This window comes from Convolutriloba macropyga, chromosome 3 (genome assembly GCF_964194025.1).
Source record: "Convolutriloba macropyga chromosome 3, txConMacr16.3, whole genome shotgun sequence".
NCBI classification, from domain to species: domain Eukaryota; kingdom Metazoa; phylum Xenacoelomorpha; order Acoela; family Convolutidae; genus Convolutriloba; species Convolutriloba macropyga.
Window position 1 is genome coordinate 49,520,271 of NC_134470.1, and position 19,729 is coordinate 49,539,999.

General features: G+C 39.3%; 2 protein-coding genes across 4 annotated transcripts in view; both read right to left on the bottom strand.

Moving 5' to 3' along the window:
- The window catches only part of LOC142336253 (uncharacterized), a 372,851-nt gene that overhangs the window by 170,858 nt on the left and 182,264 nt on the right, over positions 1 to 19,729 (bottom strand). The window lies entirely within an intron of this gene.
- LOC142335811 (uncharacterized) overlaps positions 1 to 19,729 on the bottom strand; it is a 43,703-nt gene that overhangs the window by 13,563 nt on the left and 10,411 nt on the right. The window contains exons 3-7 of the mRNA XM_075384140.1: positions 17,150 to 17,439; positions 16,635 to 16,748; positions 5,886 to 6,027; positions 3,703 to 3,841; positions 3,080 to 3,227 (exon numbers count right to left, since the gene is read on the bottom strand). Coding sequence (XP_075240255.1) covers positions 3,080 to 3,227; positions 3,703 to 3,841; positions 5,886 to 6,027; positions 16,635 to 16,748; positions 17,150 to 17,439 — 833 coding nt within the window. The remainder of the gene's footprint in view (positions 1 to 3,079; positions 3,228 to 3,702; positions 3,842 to 5,885; positions 6,028 to 16,634; positions 16,749 to 17,149; positions 17,440 to 19,729) is intronic.

Genomic DNA, 19,729 nt, shown 5'->3' on the forward strand with positions numbered 1-19,729 from the left:
TATTGAAAGATATCTTCTAAGTGCCAGTGGGTATTCCAATAACAAACGCTTAACCAACGGTGTCTTCTTTTATACGGAAAGCCACTTCCTTTATATAAGCAACTTCACGCAACGTGTCCTCAGAGGAATCTGCAAAGCAGTGAATTTCATTTTTTTTTCAAATATTTCATCAATGCTTGTTGTAGTCAGAAAAAGGAGTGGTTGTTTCCATTTTAGTTATTCAGCCTATAGACTAGGCTCAAGTTCGTTGCCTCAATGGTGACACTTATTAGTTCAGATTTGATCCAGAGATGGTGTCATGTAAAAACTGTTTGGAGAAAAAAAACCAAACGTCAACAACCGAAGATAACAGCGACAGGATCTTCCTTGAGACCCTTTAATGGGAGACTCGACTTCTTTGTTAGGAGAATCTAAATTTCTTCGTTAGTACTTCTGCAAAACTGAAGGCGACTGTCAGTAATATTTCGTTGGAGCCAAGGTGTGGATGATCTTTCTCTAATGAGCTCGACATTAAAATGTATGGAATTGTTCAATGGTTTCAAGGCTTTCCATTTTGCTGCGTTGACTTCGTGCGTTTTCAGTCATTACGATGACCGTTTTGCCTTTTCAGGCTATGAACAGCATATTTGCGTCCAGAAAATTTTCAATACCCAATATTGGTACAATTTCAATATTCAGGGCTGGGCACGTATTGCTGGACCATTGAAAGATCAGAACCATCGCTTTCCAATTCTGCGTCTAGTCTTTTTCTTATAAGAGTCACAGTGGTCTAATTCAACAATTGTAAAAATGTGGACGCAACAAGTCTGTCTATAGGTAGCTGGGCCATCACTCCAGCCATTGCCTGTGCTCCGGATTTTCGATAAGTGACACAATTGTTCCTAATTGAACGCCAGACAATGGCTAAACCGGTAATCCACATTTTTTGCTGAACAAGGTTTCTCGCTTGTTCAGTCCGCTTATGAAAACTGTTCTTAGTCTTGTTGGGCAATAATAATTCAACAACGCGGTTTTCCCATTTGCATTTAAGTCCAGTTGATTTTTGCTTATCTTGCCAGTAGAACAAAAATTTCTTATTCAGTCATGAATGGTTGGAAACGTAAAAACTTGCTAAATTTTGCGAACTTGTTTTATTTTTTACAAATTTCAGAAAATCGGGAAACTGTTTCCGCTGCGGTAATTCAATGTTTCTTGCTCTGCAATTTCTTTATCTTCAATGCCAAGTGATTTTGGTTTCGCTTTGTTCAACACATGCAGAAAATACCATATTTTTTTGTACATACTAAACTCTTGAAAACTTTAAGTTGTTCCCTCTGAGCAAATGGCTTCTTTTATTCGGACTGCTTTAGCAAAACTGATGCTGGTGTATTCTCCTGATCTGAAGGCAAATTTTGCAATTTGATCAGGCTTTTTTTCAGATTGGTTCATCCAGGCCAGTCCAATGAAGCGCCGGTTTCTCTTAAGATACAGAACATAAATTTCAAACTTCCTAAAATCCGGTGGGTTTTTTGATATTGCTCAAATGTTTCCACTGGGAAACATCAGTTGTTAACAAAAACTCAGCCACCCGATTGGCTCCAATCGCTGGTTGTTTACAATAGGATCTGTGTATCCACTGCAGTAACCTAGTTGAACGTCACAGGAAACTACAATTAGGGATCTTCTTTTCACGTTCCCTGATTATATGTTCGTTAAAAATCACTGCCAAGACTGCTGCTTGTAATTCTTTTGGTGGTATTGAAAGATATCTTCTAAGTGCCAGTGGGTATTCCAATAACAAACGCTTAACCAACGGTGTCTTCTTTTATACGGAAAGCCACTTCCTTTATATAAGCAACTTCACGCAACGTGTCCTCAGAGGAATCTGCAAAGCAGTGAATTTCATTTTTTTTTTCAAATATTTCATCAATGCTTGTTGTAGTCAGAAAAAGGAGTGGTTGTTTCCATTTTAGTTATTCAGCCTATAGACTAGGCTCAAGTTCGTTGCCTCAATGGTGACACTTATTAGTTCAGATTTGATCCAGAGATGGTGTCATGTAAAAACTGTTTGGAGAAAAAAAACCAAACGTCAACAACCGAAGATAACAGCGACAGGATCTTCCTTGAGACCCTTTAATGGGAGACTCGACTTCTTTGTTAGGAGAATCTAAATTTCTTCGTTAGTACTTCTGCAAAACTGAAGGCGACTGTCAGTAATATTCCGTTGGAGCCAAGGTGCGGATGATCTTTCTCTAATGAGCTCGACATTAAAATGTATGGAATTGTTCAATGGTTTCAAGGCTTTCCGTTTTGCTGCGTTGACTTCATTGTTACAGCTCCCTTTTTTCTTGAGCTCAAATTATTGTTTTGCAAGAATATCTTGGAGCTCACTGAATACTCCGATTGCCTCTTTTGTTGTTTTTGCTGACTTAATTTAATCGTCCATGTAGAAATTGCTGCGCTTTGTTTTTTGCGAGGACAGAACATTTTTCTTCATTAAGAAAAACAACATCGCTTGAGAGCGTGGTTCGCCCAAGATATGAAGTTTTTGCTCCTAAAATGTTGCATATTTTTATCTTTGAACTGCTTCATTAATTTTTAGCAGCATCTGTATTGTTCAGGATCTCCCACTTGTAAAAAAATTGATTCCACATCGGCCGTCCGCGCTATTTGTCCTACACTAACTCTTAAACCGTTCCAATCAACGCATGGAGTGAATATATTCTTGTCATCAGCTTGTCACTCAAGTATACATGCATATTAGTAGAGAGCACTTTAGTCTGATCAGAGGAGTAATTGAGCGCTGAATTGTCTGACCAGGAATAACTTTCGAGCGCACGATAATCTGGTCAGAGGAGGCTTTCGAGGGCACTTCAAGCACTCACTGCTTTTTCGGCGCACGATAGTCTGATCAGATGCCAATTTAGTCTGGGTTGGTCTGATCAGAGGTGAGGTCACGTGTCTGGGACGGTTTGATCAGAGACAATTTCAGTCTAGACCTGAGTTCTGTTCGAACAATTACCTTGGCGGTATCATTTTTCAAATATTGGATCATAAAAGAGAGATTTTTTAAAAAACAATAATTTTAATTATTTCTCACGTGATCTTTCCGACATCTACGATTGGCTGCAGCTCTAGTACTGGTTTCGCAGGTCTTTCTGGAACCCTGACGAAAATAGGGTCAGAGAAGTCACTGTCTCCACTGCTATGATGGGACAACACTTTCACCCTCACTTCATGAAGAGAATCTTAAAATAGGATCACCAGTTATTAAGTCTAATTTATACACGCTCTCGCTCATTATTAAGCAAAAATGTTTTTTGGAAGCTGTTGTGGGTGAAGTGCGAGTGTTTTTTTTCATTATTTAAAGATCATTTTTTAGTAATTAAAAATTAGTTACTGTTTAAACCCTTTTTTTACAAATCGTTACTCTAAATTGATTGACTAATTATTTTTCAAACATCGACGTGGCTATTTTGAAAAGTTTTGTTTGCGATTTTGTTGTTTATTGGATGACAAAAATATGTCAACGCAAACTTTGATAATGTAAATAAATTCCAATTAAAATGGTGTATACCAATTATTTTTCGGAAACTTAATAGTCCGAAAGCTTTAAACACATCCAGCGGTCATTGATTCATCCATTTACACGTTATTAGATTCCTCCAATGAGCATAAATGAGGTTCACTATCTTGGTTCATTAACAATGAGCATTCATTAACTGGGAGTGAGGTCGCTGATGGCAGGGAATCGGACATCTGGTCCAACTTCCAGAGTGCGGTCACCATCGTCAAGAGACACCAAGTAGCCACCGATTGATACCTTTGGGTGAGTCTCAATCAAAGACCACGTCAACATCACCTGAATAATAACTGACCCTAGTTATCACTTCTTTCGCATATAACCTAACATGTGAAAATTATTTGAAAACTTACCGGTTCTCGATTAGTGATCAGGCACCAATAAAATTAGATCGAGTGGCACCCATCTTAAAGTATGATGTTGACGATAAATCAATATTACATGATCCGCGGGCCGAGGAACTTTGCAAAAAAAATAAGTTAAGCGTCAACTAGCGTTGATAAGTAAGAAATTCACCGCAATTTTCCTACATAATTTTGTGCCGAATGCGTTGAATTTTCGCCTCTAAATTCAACACCTTCAACGCAAAACTATGTAAGGAAAAAGCGGTAAATTTTCTAAATTGTCAACGCTAGTTACCGATCATAATACGTAATTTTGCGTTTCTTAGCGTAGATCTTACATATTTTTACCTTTTTCAGCGTAGATATTACATAAATTTAGCATTTCTACGCGTTAATCTGGCATCTGTGAGACTCCAATCACTCTTTTCCTGCATGCTGATCGCGTCTTCTACCACTGCACCAAGATACCTTAAGCGGAGATCTTCCAAAAAATTTGACGTTTCCGGGGGTAAACCTTACTTAATATGAATGCCTAAAGTAAAGCTTTAATCCTACAGATTTTTGCGTTTAACTATGCGTTGATCTTACATAAATTCAACGATTACGTCTGATGCTAAGAAAAATTATTTAAAAATTTTAAAACGTATTATTTAGGCTACCCCCCCCCCTAACTAAAAGATTAGGTTACCCCCCCTCTCCAAGCTACCTACTTAACCCCCGCCAGCCACCTAAGCAAAAGACACATTCTAAAGTTTTGTGAGGCAGGTAATTTTTTTCTTAATTTTTTCTTAGAGTAAAAATAAAACGTTGAATTTATGTAAGATGAACCCTAAAGTAAACGCTATAATATGTAAAACAAAAGCTTGAATTTAAGCCTTTATTTTAAAGGTCTAGGCTTAGGAAAGCCAAAATTATGTAAGATATATGATTAGAAAGGCAAAATTATGCATGAGCAACGCTAACTTCAAATAAAATTACGTAAGTTCTACGCTTAGAAAGAAACACAAAATTATTTAAGATCAACGCTAAATCGAACGCAACAATATGTAAAATCGACGCTAAATTCAACGCCAAATTATGTAAGGTTTACGCTGAGAAATTGTGAGATCAACGCTAAATTCAGCGCAAGCTTTTGTAGGATCTATGCCTAGAAACGGTATTATTCTCTTTTGAACGACTCAAGCATCGATCTTACAGAAATTTCACGCATTCACCGCCAATATTCCATAGTTTTGCGTTTTTTTTAGCGTTGACACCCTGACTCGGGTCTTATGCAAATGTTGGGATTTATCGCCCTGTTTATATATACCGAAGATAATTACTGCCTTCATTGCTCTCCCCTAGTCTATTTTCTTCTCGCATTTTTTCCTTGATCTAAGATGATTCTGCTGATCACTGCCTTTGGCCTGTGAAAAGAAAAAGTGAGCCCAGGCAAAAGTCTATTTGCTCAAAAAAATTTACTCGAATTTGTCACTATTTTTCACTATTAAGATCCACGCTCCTCGTCACAATAGTCCAACCCATCACTGTTGCCCACGGTTATTAACCGCGATAGTTATTAACATGTCCATTAGATCGAAATGAAAGAAAGCCTACCTGTGATTAATTTCAGAAAAGTCAGTCGCAACACTAACTGTAGATGAAGAAACAATTAGCAGTGTTGCAACTAACCATATCATTGCTCAAAAAAAATCAACTCTCTGAATTGGGTCTCAAGTATTTACTAATTAAACTATAGCAAAGGTTTTAGGCTAACAGGATGCTAAAAATCATGGACGTGCGTTATGTTTATCCGTGAATACGAGTGACAAGTGACAAAATTCATGCTTTTCCGTAAATGATGTTCATAATTGAAAAGTTTTTTTACACCGTTAGTTCTCCTTCTTAATAAGCGTGATATGAGTGTAATTTAAAAGTGTAATTTTAAGAACTATTGTGGTAATATCTGAAAACAGTGCTTAGTAATAGGAGTAGCTTACCTGCAGTGGATCTAAGTCACTGATTCGAATGTCGGGTTTAGCTGGTCGCCCGATTGTGATGAAGAACTTGTTGACAGACTTCACTCGCTCATTAAATACTTCCTCGTTCGCTGTCACTTCATACACAGCAACTACCCGAAACCTGGAGAAACCATTACAAATATGAAGCTGAGAAAATGAAACATTGTAATCTATTGATATTTTGGTTTGGATTTCGTTGATTGGAGTCTTTCAGACAAACATACGCGTGATCGAAAATTTGCGCGCATGATGTGCTCATGCGTTTGTTAAAAAGCCAAAAGCAGGCCCAGCTCACTGGTTTGTCTGTTACGATGAAGTGAGTATAATGAAACATTTAGCTCTTTACTGATTATTTACGGCAAAAACAAAGCAATTAATGCTTGAACCCTCGAGAGACCCCCTTAGTATTATAGTTGGACAGATTATCCGCTATTATTCCTATCAGTAAGTCTCACGAGCCATGGCCAAACGCGCTAATGCGCAGCTCGTTAAAAGTCAAGTGGAGGTTTGTTTTCTGTGGTGGTTTATATCCTCATGTACCATTATGACTTCAATCATAACAAAAACTATACTTCGTGTTACCAACAAGATCGTGTCTTTGAAAACTCCTGCAAAATTGTCATTGATGAAAATAAACACACGAGGTAGTAACAATGGTTTGATTCGGTAGCTAAGCCATGATTGAATAAAATTAATAGTTATCAATTTCTCCAACACACTACTGAGTTTCAATGACATGGCACACCAACGTTATGAGAAATGAACCTACGACTGCAACTGCCACTCGAAGCTAAGTTCAAAACCCCACCTTGGTTGGAAGTTATTAAAATTTCTAAAAGTGTATAATAACTGAGTATTGAAGGAAGGGCTGACCCCCAACCACCCTTTCTGAAAAACAGCATCCCAGTCCAGACCCCGGTGGACCCCCAGCCATTGTGGTCAACGAGATTCCCCACCCAGGCGACGGTGGAACCCCCAGCCAAATCGGTCAACGAGCTTCCCCACCCAGACCCCGGTGGACCCACAGCCATTGTGGTCAACGAGATTCCCCACCCAGTCGACGGTTGAACTCCCAGCCAAATCGGTCAACGAGCTTCCCTACGCAGACCCCAGTGGACCCCCAGCCATTCTGTACTACAGGATTCCCCACCAGCAGCCACTAACCAGCAGAAGCACCATCGAACCACGAACGGCATCCTCCAACCCAGTTTTTTTCCTGGCCAACCAGGATTCCACACCAGCTTCGTTCTGCAGCAGTTTTCCAGGCTAACCAGGAAAACCAGTAGCAGCAATCAACGACAAGCGGTTTTCTCCAGCCTAGTTTTTCCTGGCCAACCAGGATTCTCCCCAGCCGCTACCAACCAGCAGCAGCGTTCTGCAGCAGTTTTCCTGGCTACCCAGGGACCCATTAGCGGTAACCAACGACAGGCGGCATTCCCCAGCCCAGTTTTTTTCCTGGCCAACCAAGATTCCCCACCAGCTGCGTTCTGGAGCAGTTTTCTTGGCTAACCGGGATTCCCAGCAGCAGCAATCAACGACAGAAGGCATTCCCCAGCCCAGTTTTTTTCCTGGCCAACCAGGATTCCCCGCCAGCTGCGTTCTGAAGCAGTTTTTCTGGCTAACCAGGAATCCCAGCAGCGGCAACCAACAACAAGCAGCATTCCCCAGCCTAGTTTTTCCTGGCCAACCAGGATTCCCCACCAGCAGCTACCAACCAGCAGCAGCGTTCTGCAGCAGTTTTTCTGGCTAACCAGGAAACCCAGCAGCGGCAACCAACAACAGGCGGCATTCCCCAGCCCAGTTTTTTTCCTGGCCAACCAGGATTCCCGACCAGCTGCGTTCTGCAACAGTTTTCCAGGCTAACCAGGAATGCCAGTAGCAGCAATCAACGACAAGCGGTTTTCCCCAGCCTAGTTTTTCCTGGCCAACCAGGATTCTCCCCAGCCGCTACCAACCAGCAGCAGCGTTCTCAAGCAGTTTTTCTGGCTAACCAGGAATCCCAGCAGCGGCAACCAACAACAAGCAGCATTCCCCAACCTAGTTTTTCCTGGCCAATCAGATTCCCCACCAGCAGCTACCAACCAGCAGCAGCGTTCTGCAGCAGTTTTCCTGGCTAACCAGGAAACCCAGCAGCGGCAACCAACGACAGGCGGCATTCCCCAGCCTAGTTTTTCCTGGCCAACCAGGATTCTCCCCAGCCGCTACCAACCAGCAGCAGCGTTCTGCAGCAGTTTTCCTGGCTATCCAGGAACCCATTAGCGGTAACCAACGACAGGCGGCATTCCCCAGCCCAGTTTTTTTCCTGGCCAACCAAGATTCCCCACCAGCTGCGTTCTGGAGCAGTTTTCTTGGCTAACCGGGTTCCCAGCAGCAGCAATCAACGACAAGCGGCACCCCAACCTAGTTTTCTCTCCCGGCCAAACAAAATTCCCCACCATCAGCTACCAACCAGCAGCAGCTTTCTGCAACAGTTCTCCTGGAAAACCACGATTCCTCGCAGCAGCAACCAACGACAAGGGGTATTCCACAGCCTAGTTTTTTTCCTGGCCAACCAGAATTCCCCCACCAGCAGCCAGCAACCAACAGCAGATTTTCGCAGCCATTTTTTTGGCCAACCAGGTCCAGCTACGTCAACCAGCCAGCATCAGTTTCTGAACTTCAGTCTCCTGGCCAAATGGAATCCCGAGCAACAACCACTCGGATCCACTTCACCTGAGCACCCACAATTTTTCCTCAGATCATAACACACATATTTTTTGATGCCCATTGATTGTATGTGAAATGCGATATCATCTTTTCAAATCTGCAGAAACGAATTTCATTTTGATCACATATTCACAGGGAAGGCATTTCTAATCCGGAAACCTGAATATCCTATCTCTTCCCGGCGCAAAAATCAAAAGATGTATATAACTTAATTCCCCCTATCAATCAATTATATATTGGAAGAAACCACTTGTATAACGGCCCTCAGACAAAACGCCAACTGACATTGCAAATCAGTTAATTGAACCAGCTGATCCGAAAGAACCAAATAACTATTTCTAATAGGAATACCAGAATCAAACGAAAACGCACAGCAGTCTGCAGCCATAAACGAAATCCTTGAAAAATTGGCCCACAGAACTCGTACTCACAAACCCCAAGTCAACTGGAAAAACAGAGGAATCAGTCAGCAAATATCGGTTGCCAAATATTTCAGTCCTAAAGATCATCTTCACCTCAACGAATCTGGTCGCTCAAACTTTTACTACCTAATCAAACAAAAAATTCTGTTCAAGGGTTACAACGTAACGTAGAACAACAGTGGTCATAGCAAAATTTCCTAATACAAACGGAATTCATGTACTTGCATCTGCTCAACTTGGTAGTTCTTACTTCAGCCTAAGTTTTTTCGAATTCTGATTCTCATAAGTATTCACAAGACTCCGTGAGGTGCCACTTCAACTACTTGAAAAATTACTGTTTAATTCCAGAATATCTCTACTAAATCTCCCCAGGTTCCGTGAGGGGCCATCGGTCAGCTGGTAGAGACAAATTTGTCTTCTAACTGTGCCCAGGTTCCGTGAGGTGCCGCTGGACAGTTAGCAAGACAAATCTCCTAAAGTAAAAGGATATCATACATTATCCAACTTACAAACAGTCAGCAAGAGATATAGCAAACTGACACAGCTTCAAAAATTTTATTGAGCAGAACATCCGTTTCCATCGATCAAAGAAAAACCTTTACTAACTGACTTCTATATGTAAATGTTTGTCATGCCTGCCAAAACCGTTGAAAGTCAGCGGAGCTTTCACAAATACTGCGTTTCAAGCATAAAAGACCGAATCAAAAACATTACAACCAATGAGAAACTGCAATGCGACGGGTTCTTAGACGGAAAAAAGGAAACTCAACAGTTACTATCTGAATTAGAAAAGACTAATGAGTTTCTCCTACTCAACCTAGACGAATTGCAACACTGTCAGTTTTTAGACGAGACGTTGGCAATCAAGCGGGACTCACGCAAAAAACTTAATATGAACCGAAGAAAGTTCAAAATCAGTTGTGATCTTGTCAACAATTCAGCAGATACAAAAATAAGACTGCCAACAAGGATCCAACAACAAAAACAACGAAATGAGGCAGAACAAAGAGAGATTACTCAGGAAACGTTATCAGCTTCCACAGGTATCACACTTAGTTCCATTCAACCGACAACGCTTCAAAATCTAGAAAATTCAAAGCTGCCATTCCACGCAATATGCACCAGAAATTTATTTGACCAAAATACCTTTCCATATCAACATCAACCATCATTTACTCTGGCAAATAGTCAGGACCACACTGAAAGGCAACAATTTTTCACAACACCAATCCAATCAAGAAGCCTCCCAACACTAAAACTTGACACCTTTATTGGCCATCCACTGATTTGGACAGATTGGATACAGTTGTTTGAGTCTGCCATAGTCTTGAGGCCACTCAGCACTACAGAAAAGATGACGCATTGACAGTCAGTTCTCAGTTGACAAGCAAAGAACTTAGTAAAAGGCTACGAATATAACGGACAATGGTTTCAGCAAGCTTTAGGCGACCTCAAGAAAAAGAATAGCAAGGCTAGCGTCATCGTCAATGCATATTTAGAGAACCTTGCATCGTTTCCAAGCCCCTCAGCCCAGCGACCCAAACGTTTTGACAACTTTTGCAACTTTATGAATGACTTGGTAAATACGTTTACACGTCTGGAACACGAATATGACCTGAAATCAACAATGAATAAGCAAGTTGCAATCCAAAAATTACTCTCATTATGGGCATGCCCACTCTAGATATGCTCAAAATCAACTTGAAGGTACATCAAGATACGTATCCTTGCAAAACAAGAGTTCCGCCATGCAGCCAGTTTCAACTTTCAATAGAGAACGAAATCAAACTCAAAGACAGTTCAAGAGTTCCAAAAATCAACTGCCACCGTTAGGAGAAGAGCAAAACTTTTTTCAAAATGGCAGAAGTTCAAAATGTCTATTCGAAGACGGCAACCAAAGAAAATATATGTGCGAAAAAATCAAAAACATGTCCGTTAAGAAGCGTAAGGACGCCATCTACCAACTGAAAGCCTGTTTCAATTGCCTTAAATTAGGACATTCATCAAAGGAATGTCCTTCAACGCAGAGCTGTAGAAATTGTAATAAACGTCATCATACACATTTACATGATGAGTCAAGTCTATCAGCAAACTCAACACACTGCAATACTTCTGCGTCATCTGAACGTCCATCACTTCTTCAGATACTTCCCGTAAAACTCTCAAGGGATGGTAAGTCAATTAAAACGTACGCGTTCTTAGACAACGGAAGCGTCGTATCAAAAATGCTGGCGAAAACTGCTTCGGCACTTGAAATCGTTCTTAGTGAAAACTCCAATCACACAGAACCGTACAAAGTTATTCATGGAACAAAAAGTGTGACATACACTAACGTCAACCTTTCAATAAAAGGAATGAACTCTAATCAAACTTTCAATACGGAAGACGTTCAAGTTTCACCCGACATAGAGTTCCCCCAATATAATTTAGAGTGGATTCAAAAAGTTTGCGAACAACATGAGCATTTGAAACACATAACATACCACAACGTCGACATCAACCAAATGTCTATTTTGATTGGATGTAAAAATTTTGACCTCATTACGCCAAGGGAGAACCACTATGGTCCACAAACACAGCGAGAGCTATTCAGACAAAACTTGGATGGACTGCGTCTGGAAAAACTGATCTGCCTTCTCAAATAGTCAAAAGTTAGTCTAGAGAGTGCTGCGAAATAGACGAAATTCTATACAACGAAGTGCTCAACTGGTACAAAGTTGAAAACTTGCCGTTCAAAAAGGACCTCACAAAATCAGATAGCGATAAACGGGCATCAGATGTTTAGGATTCTACTGTAGAGTTCAAGGAAGGACGATACCATGTTGGCCTTCTATGGAAAAACAAACCCGACCTGCCAAATAACTTCCCCTTGGCCTTCAAAAAACTGGACGCCCTAGTTAAGCGCCTACCACCACAGGACGAGTAATTTTTAAGATTTCTGTGGAAAAAAGACGCAAACACTGTTTGCCTCCAATTAAAAAGGCACTTTTCTGGAGCGAGGTGCTCACCAACGTGGTGCCATTTCGCCCTACGACGAGCAGCAGAGGACAACTGTCAGCATTACCCTTCAGCCTCTAAGGTGGTTTTACGTTCCTTTTACATGGATGACCCTTATCATTCAACAGATACGGCCAAAGAAGCAATTTCCCAATGCTGCCAATGCTGCCGCCTATGTTAAAACATGGAAAAATAGACAAACAAATATCAACAACTGATACCGAGAGAGTTTCGGGAATACAGTGGTCTGTGTCTAGAGACTCTTTTTTATTAACAGCAGAACATTTTAAAAAATTGATCTAGAGAACCCCACACAGAGAAAAATTTTGAAGAGTGTTTCATCTATTTATGACCCAATTGGTTTTATTGCGCCCTTCATCGTGCGATTAAAAACAATCATTCAGGACATTTGGCGTTTAGGAAAACAATGGGACAACCCTTTACCCAACAAAATTGATGCAACCCTGAAGTCACTTATGACAAAAATCGTAGACGTTTTTAGCATCCAAATACCACGATTCTTGTTCAAGGAGAAAATACGCACTAAAGAATCCAATTTACATATCTTTTTCAACGCTTCTCTAACAGAAATGTGTGTCGTAGCATATCTAAGAACAAAGTAAAATGATTTAACTTATTTAATCAGTTTTATCATGGGCAAAGCAAAAGTTGCCCCAATTTGACAGCAAAGCATACCTACACTAGAACTGGCAGCAGCTGTCTTTGGAGTTCGGGTAGCCCGTTTCATAAAGCAACAATCGGTAAAACCACATTTTGGTCAGACGGCGCAACAACACTACAATGGATTTACAACTCCAAAGAAAGACAAAAAATGTACGTAGCCAACAGAGTTGCCGAAATTCTTGAAGCATCTTCACCACCAGACTAGCGTTATTTTCCAGGAGTCTTAAATCCAGCTGACGACGGAACAGGAAGGCTAAAACTAAAACAGTTCCAACCTGAATCTAGTCGGTTTAACGGGTCTCTTTTCCTCAAACATGACCCAACAAAGTGGCCTCCAACAAACGTCCCAAATAATCCTTTGGCTGCTTCAAAGGCTCTTTCAAAAGCAAACCAGCCAGTCATTGATCCCAAATTTTTTCCAGCTTTGAAAAACTCAAATGAGTTTTCGCCTTTATAATTTTGTTCCCGAGCAGTGTCAAAACTACAACAAGAAGTTTCCGCTTGACTATAAAGACGGTCGCTATGTCATGGAAACTCAGTAGTGTGTTGGAGAAACTGATAAGTAATAATTTTATTCAATCATGGCTTAGCTACCGAATCAAGTCATTATTACAATCACGTGTTTATATTCATCATTGACATTTTTGCAGGAGTTTTTAAAGACACGATCTTGTTGGTAACATCCTATCTAAAGTTCAGTGGGTTTTTGTTTTGTAATTGCTTGAAATACTAAATCTCAAAATCAACCAGGTGTCACTCAATGGAGCAAAAACTTTTACAGCTGGTTATTAAACTACTGCATGCTGATGGTCAACAGAATGTCAATGCAAAAAAAAACAGTAACAAGGATTAGGGAAAGCCACGTATCACATCAAGAGAGTCAAAAAAATTCTGTTCAAAAATTGATTATATATTACTTTTTAATTTGAATTTTTCGGTGAAGTAATTGAATGCGGTGCTGGCAATTTTGGTTTCCAGTTTTTAACGGTAGGTATGCTTCTAATCTTTGATTTAAAACATGTCGCCCGACATCATTATGCATTGATTTCTAAAATAAAAACTCTTGAAAACAGTCAATTCCCTGTAATCTTATGTTTTAGATTTTTCGTGGTCAATAAAACGGTTTAAAATAATTCAACCTGAAACTTATAGCAAATTTAACTCTGAAAAGATACAAAAATTAGCTCGTATTTATAGTACCGTTGTGATGAATAAAATGAGTTCGCACAAGCCCAAATCTCTGAATACTGGTAGTCACTGTGTTGCAAAATAAGTTGAACTGGAGTTTTGCCCTGGCCTTTGATGTGTTGCGATGTGTCATCCTTTTCAGCTAATCCATTAGCCCTTGAATGATAGACGAATAATTCCATTTCCTTAATTCCCAGTGATTAGCAGCACTGTTTCAGATTGCCACTTACAAACTCAGGGCCATTATTAGATACGAAGGTCATGGGTATTCCGAATCTTGCAGAGTTTTACAAATTTGACCTTTACTGATGTTCTGTTCCCCGCGGAGAAAGCTTCTATCATGTCAGAATCCGCTCAACACTTACGACTCAACAATTGCTAGGATGTCACCTCGGTCGTCATTAAAACCACAGTCCATGAGGAGCCGTTGCCAAACTTTGGTCTCTGGCCACGTTGAGATTGATTTTCCCAGAGAACTCCTGTTCATTTGAGAATTCCTACCTTTATTAACAAAAAGTTGAAAGTCCTGGGTAATTCCAGGCCACTATGCTATCATTTTGAATGATGTCTCAGTTGCATTCTTCCCAGGTGTGTGATTGGCTTTTGCTAAAACCAAGAGTCGTAGTTTGGGTTGAATAAAAAGAACAGCACCTCTGAAGATGATTCCATTGCGTATCGCCAATGCATTTTTTGATGTTCAAAACCTTTTTCCGCTCCTAAAAATTGGATCCAGTTGCCGCTTTTGATTCGTTTCAATACGTCTTGGTACAGTCTGGTAAAGTTCAGTTTTGATTTCTGCTTGAGCCAACAAATCACTCTGTGCGAAGTAGATGTTATTGATTTCAAATCACAATCGATCGTTGTCGGATTCGTCATCATCAAAATCCATTCTGCTCAAAGTGTCTGCTTGAAGTATCTGCTGTCCTTGTGTGTACTTAAGTTCAAATTTGAAATCCATTAAATGTCTTGCCCATCGTGTGATTGTAGCAGATGGTGTCTTCAGAACCGCCAGTACTTCTAGCTTTGTGTTGGAGTACTTTTACTCCACTCTAGTCAAATGTTTTGTTACATTTATAAATGGAAGCCTTTCTTGTGTAAAAGTATTCTCTTGTCGAACTGCTTCCTGGTTCCTCTGTAGACTAACACATCGTCTTGAAGGATCGCAAAATCTTTGACTCATTTGTGTGTTTATTCTATGCAATTCTGGAACATTAAAGAAGAGTTTTTTAATCCCTGAGGAAGTCAGCACATCTTGAACAGTCCATGATATGTGTTGACTGTGCATAAGTTTTTTCCCTATTTGTCAAATTATATATAATAGTACGTTTCTGAGAGATAACTTTGCCCAAGTATGAGGCGCTTTAAATTTTGGAAGATCGTCATCTTGTCAGGTAATGGGTAGTCCTCATTCGTAAACTTGCCATTGATATAGACTTCCAAAATTACACAAAAACTCAGTTCTCCACTCTTCACAACACTGGAGATCCATTGGTGACTCCTCCTAGCTGTACCTGTTCACCGATGCCCTGTCTAACCATCTGTTCCAGCTTCTCCATGACATTTTCCTTAGGAGTTAGAGATCTTTTTCTGACTTGAAAAACATTGGCATTGATCCTGATATCAGCTTCACCCGAGCTTTGAATCTCTTCACAGCAGGCAAATGTACCGTTGTGATGCTGTTTACACTGTGATTGGGTCGGAAGTCTCTTCGAAGAAGTCCAAATTCTTTGTCAGACAGCACAACTGTTAGTTATTTATGGGTTTGTGTGCTTCTTTTCCTCCTTTCCACAGATGCGTTATGAGTGAAGCGTTGATTGATGACCATAATATTCTTTCACGTTTCCTATCTTACCATCTAACTGGGGTGGTTTACCAAGCTTAGCTCCTCGAGATGCTTGCTCTCAGGACTTGTTTTTGTCTTCACAATAGTTTTTTTGTTATCATGCTTACCTGAATTTTTCTCGGCTTCTCTTCTAAAAACTTTTGAGACGTATTCTTCTTTTTCACAGTTGTTGCATTGTTTACTTAGCACTGGGCAGGGTCTACTAGAATGGGGCTTACCTCCGAACCTAGTGCACATACTGTGGCTTTTATTAGCCGTAAGTTTCCTTCGCACAGTATTCGAAAGGTCTTTTTGAAGATGTACCCAACTTCGTCCTTCACATTAAAGGGCCAATTACCTGATGAGACCTTGTGAAGAGCATAGCTTGACTTCTTAACTGTGACTTTGTGCTCATTTTTGTATTTCAGTAATCAACATGCTGTTTTGCTTTAGTACCATCTAGCAGTCTCAACTTTGCTTCATGGTCCTCAATCCTGAGATGAACCTTATTTTCACCATCTAGGCTTCGGGATTGGCCGCTGATTGAATTTTTTTGAAGTCACAATAGCGTGCTTCCTCTCTGAGACGTGCTATGAAATTGTGTTCTGACTCTACTACAACTTGTATTAATGACACAAATTTAGACTTTTCTAACGTTAAAACTCTCTGTTTAGGAGAAATATAATTTTGAATCGCCAGTCTGATGTCTTTGTACGGAGTGTCTATAAACTTTCTCGGAGTCGTTAGGCTCCTATGTTTAAGAATTTCACCTTGCCCTTGAAGTATTTTCACCAGATTGTGTTATTAATCAGTCGTTACGTAGATTTCTACCAGCGTCTTACGAGCGCCATTTCATGTTCCGTTTGTCAGATGCTATGTTTATAATATTCTTTTTGTTTATGTACTTACTTGTACTTGTCTCCTGCACTTAGACAATCGAGTGTAGTTGAGTTCTCATCCCCTGGAAATTCCCACATGTGTTGAAAGATCTCCAGCTGGTTGCTGTCATCCACGTAGGAGTCACTGCAACAAATCACACTTTTACCCTCTGTTATTTCAATGGGTTAACAATCAATTTTTATGTAATCGGATCACTTTCATCATTGGTTCATTGGTTGAATCTTTTGATGAATACATAAGTTAAACAACAATTGTCGACAATATAGCTCCGCAAAACGAACCCAAATTGATATATTTTTTGAGTTCTCTTATATTCAGAAGAGGACTATTTATCTATACTGATGCATACTATGTACCAATAAACAAGAGAGAAAACTCAAACCCTAACACTTTTAAATCTCCAAACCTCTGAGACAAAAAAGGTTTGTTCAGAAGGCAGAGATTGTGTGTCACTTTTTAAACTAACGGGAACTTCATAAGAGCTTCAAGACAATCATAAAGATTTGAAGAACTGATCAGCTCACCTCATCTTAGCTCCACACTCAGGTGCAAAATTAGTCCCTGTGACAAACAGCTCATATCCAGTCAACTTCAACACAATATCTTCTGGTTTCACAATCTTGTGTTTCTCAGGAGGCCCTTCAAACGTGCTCATCTTCCGACTGACTGCATTTTTCTGATTCTGGAGAGGTTTGTTCACCCACTTCACGTGAACTGTCCCCTCCTCTTTCTGGTCAATTTGGAGAAAGGGTGGATCCACGCCTGCACTTTCGTGCTTGTCCTCCGGGAGGTTTTTGGTTAGCAGATCGCAATTCTGCAGAGAAGTTATGATTTATGCATGCAAAATTTGGCACAACCCATTGCTTACAAATATTCGCTAATCTTTTGAGAATTTAGACAACAATATGATAATTGGGAATAAAAAAGATAATAGAAGCTAAATGTTTTTGACCAAATTCTCACCTAAAGATACCAACACAAATTCCATATCAAATTATAATGAAGCAACAAGATGGTTAATGTTTTTCTGAAGGCTGCTTATTTTGCTAGATGTCATTTGCCGTGTAACTTGAGCGAAATTCAAATAAATTCATTTTATTTTACTTTTCTACCTAAAAGTGTTTCTTTAATTCTAGAACTGCGAAATTCGAGCTCCCTTGTAAGAAATTGTGCCTGGTTCTTTCACACCGTTTACACTCCATTGTACCCGGTTCCTTCATAACCAAGAAGTCCATACCACAAAGTAAACAAATTTTTGTCACCATTTTATGGAGCCAAATTGTAAACAAATTGTTTATGGCGACACAACGTAAACAAATTGTTGCCACCATTGTTCCAGTTTCGGAGGTTACTAAAATTGTTTTACAATGTTTGTCCTCTAGTGGCACCCTATCTGATATCGTAAGATCAACACTTAGGATCTTGATTGAAATGGCCGTCAAAAACTTTTACTTCAAAAGCAATGGTAATTGATTATTATGATTTTTCGTGGATGAAGTTCTTTGAAGATGAACTAAGTACCGAAGGAAAAACAGAAACAGTGTTTGAAAATTAAAATATCCATTGGAAAACCACCATAATTGTAAAAAAAACTGTTTGGTATAGCAAAATGGATGAAATAAAAACGCGTGTGCACTGATACCATATCAAAACAAAAAGCAATATGAAAAAATGGGGGAAGCCGTTTGAATGTGTTGTCTGCAGATCCAACAAGACAGTTTTTAGTGACATACGGAAATTATTCGAGAGATACGTACGCGATTTTATATATTAAGTTAAGGACAAGCCAAACAAGTTGCTCGATTTCGTGAAAGTCAAAATTCATTAAGATTGAGAACCAGTATTTTTTGGAAAAAAGCGAAAACGTGCATGAGAAGGGAAACGTATCATGCAATTGGTGTCCAAAACCAACAGAGACGGGTTTGATTCTCAACTTTCGTAGCTGCACATCACCTCAACATAAGAAAGTTTTCTTCAAAAGAACTATTCATACGCTGTTATGATGCACATACAACTGCCAAAATTTTAACGAAAACGCAAGAAGAAATGAGATATAATGGGGGAAGAACCGTAATTCTTAAAAATGTTTGTCCAGGGTTCAATACCAAAAGATGAATAAAAAGTAAAAAAAAATGCTGTGATACTTTAACAGCAGTAGAAGAAAAAAACACAACGAACAACACGGAACAAATGTTCAAAGAAAAGTCTGAGATCTGGCAATGATCTCTACAAAAAAGCAACTTAAAAAATTACTTGCGATTCTTTTGGTACAATTTTTTTCGAAGCATTTTTTTAAACCACTGACCCGAGAACCTCAATTTATTTGAGGTTCTCAGCTGAGTGGTTAAAAAATGGCTTTAAAAATTGTATCAATGTGTCTACTGCTCAAACGAATCCAAATAACAATAAAATTTATACAAGAGAGCCGAATTATTTCTGCTTTTCACGTAAAATTATGCCCTCTTGGTAATTTTTAATCAATTCAATCGATAAGATAATGTTCGTTCAAGACGCCAATCCGTATTGAGTTAAAAGCTATTGACTGTAACAGAAAAACCGAGTTTGAATTGTTAAGAAAATTATTCAATTTATTCAAAGCGAATTCAGGTTAAATAAAACCGATTTGCCAGCTCTTTGTACTTCAATGAAAATTCGCTGTTCATTATTCAAAAAATGATGACATAGTGGTGAATGAAAGTTCACAGAATTCTTTCTGTATGATACTTTGCATAGAGCATGTTGACAATTGCTTCAATATGTGGGCAAATGGAAAACCGATTTTTTAATGCCTGTTAGCCTTTATTTTTCTCCTCAGATTCGTAATCACAAAAATCCAACGTTTCTCAATATTTTTCTCATAATTCACTAATTATCTAATACTCTTTTCCAAAAATAAATAAAATTGTCGTGAATTATTAGATATTTTGATTGAATTTCTTTTGTAAATTTCGAATACTTTGGGTGATTTCCTTAGAAAGAATTTTTATTATTTATTTGTCTTAAGTATATTGAATTGAAAAATCCCGAGAAGATTAAAGTTAAAAAGCAAATCAGCGATATACTTGTGTTCAAGTAGAATAATGCGAAACCCATGCGATCGAAAC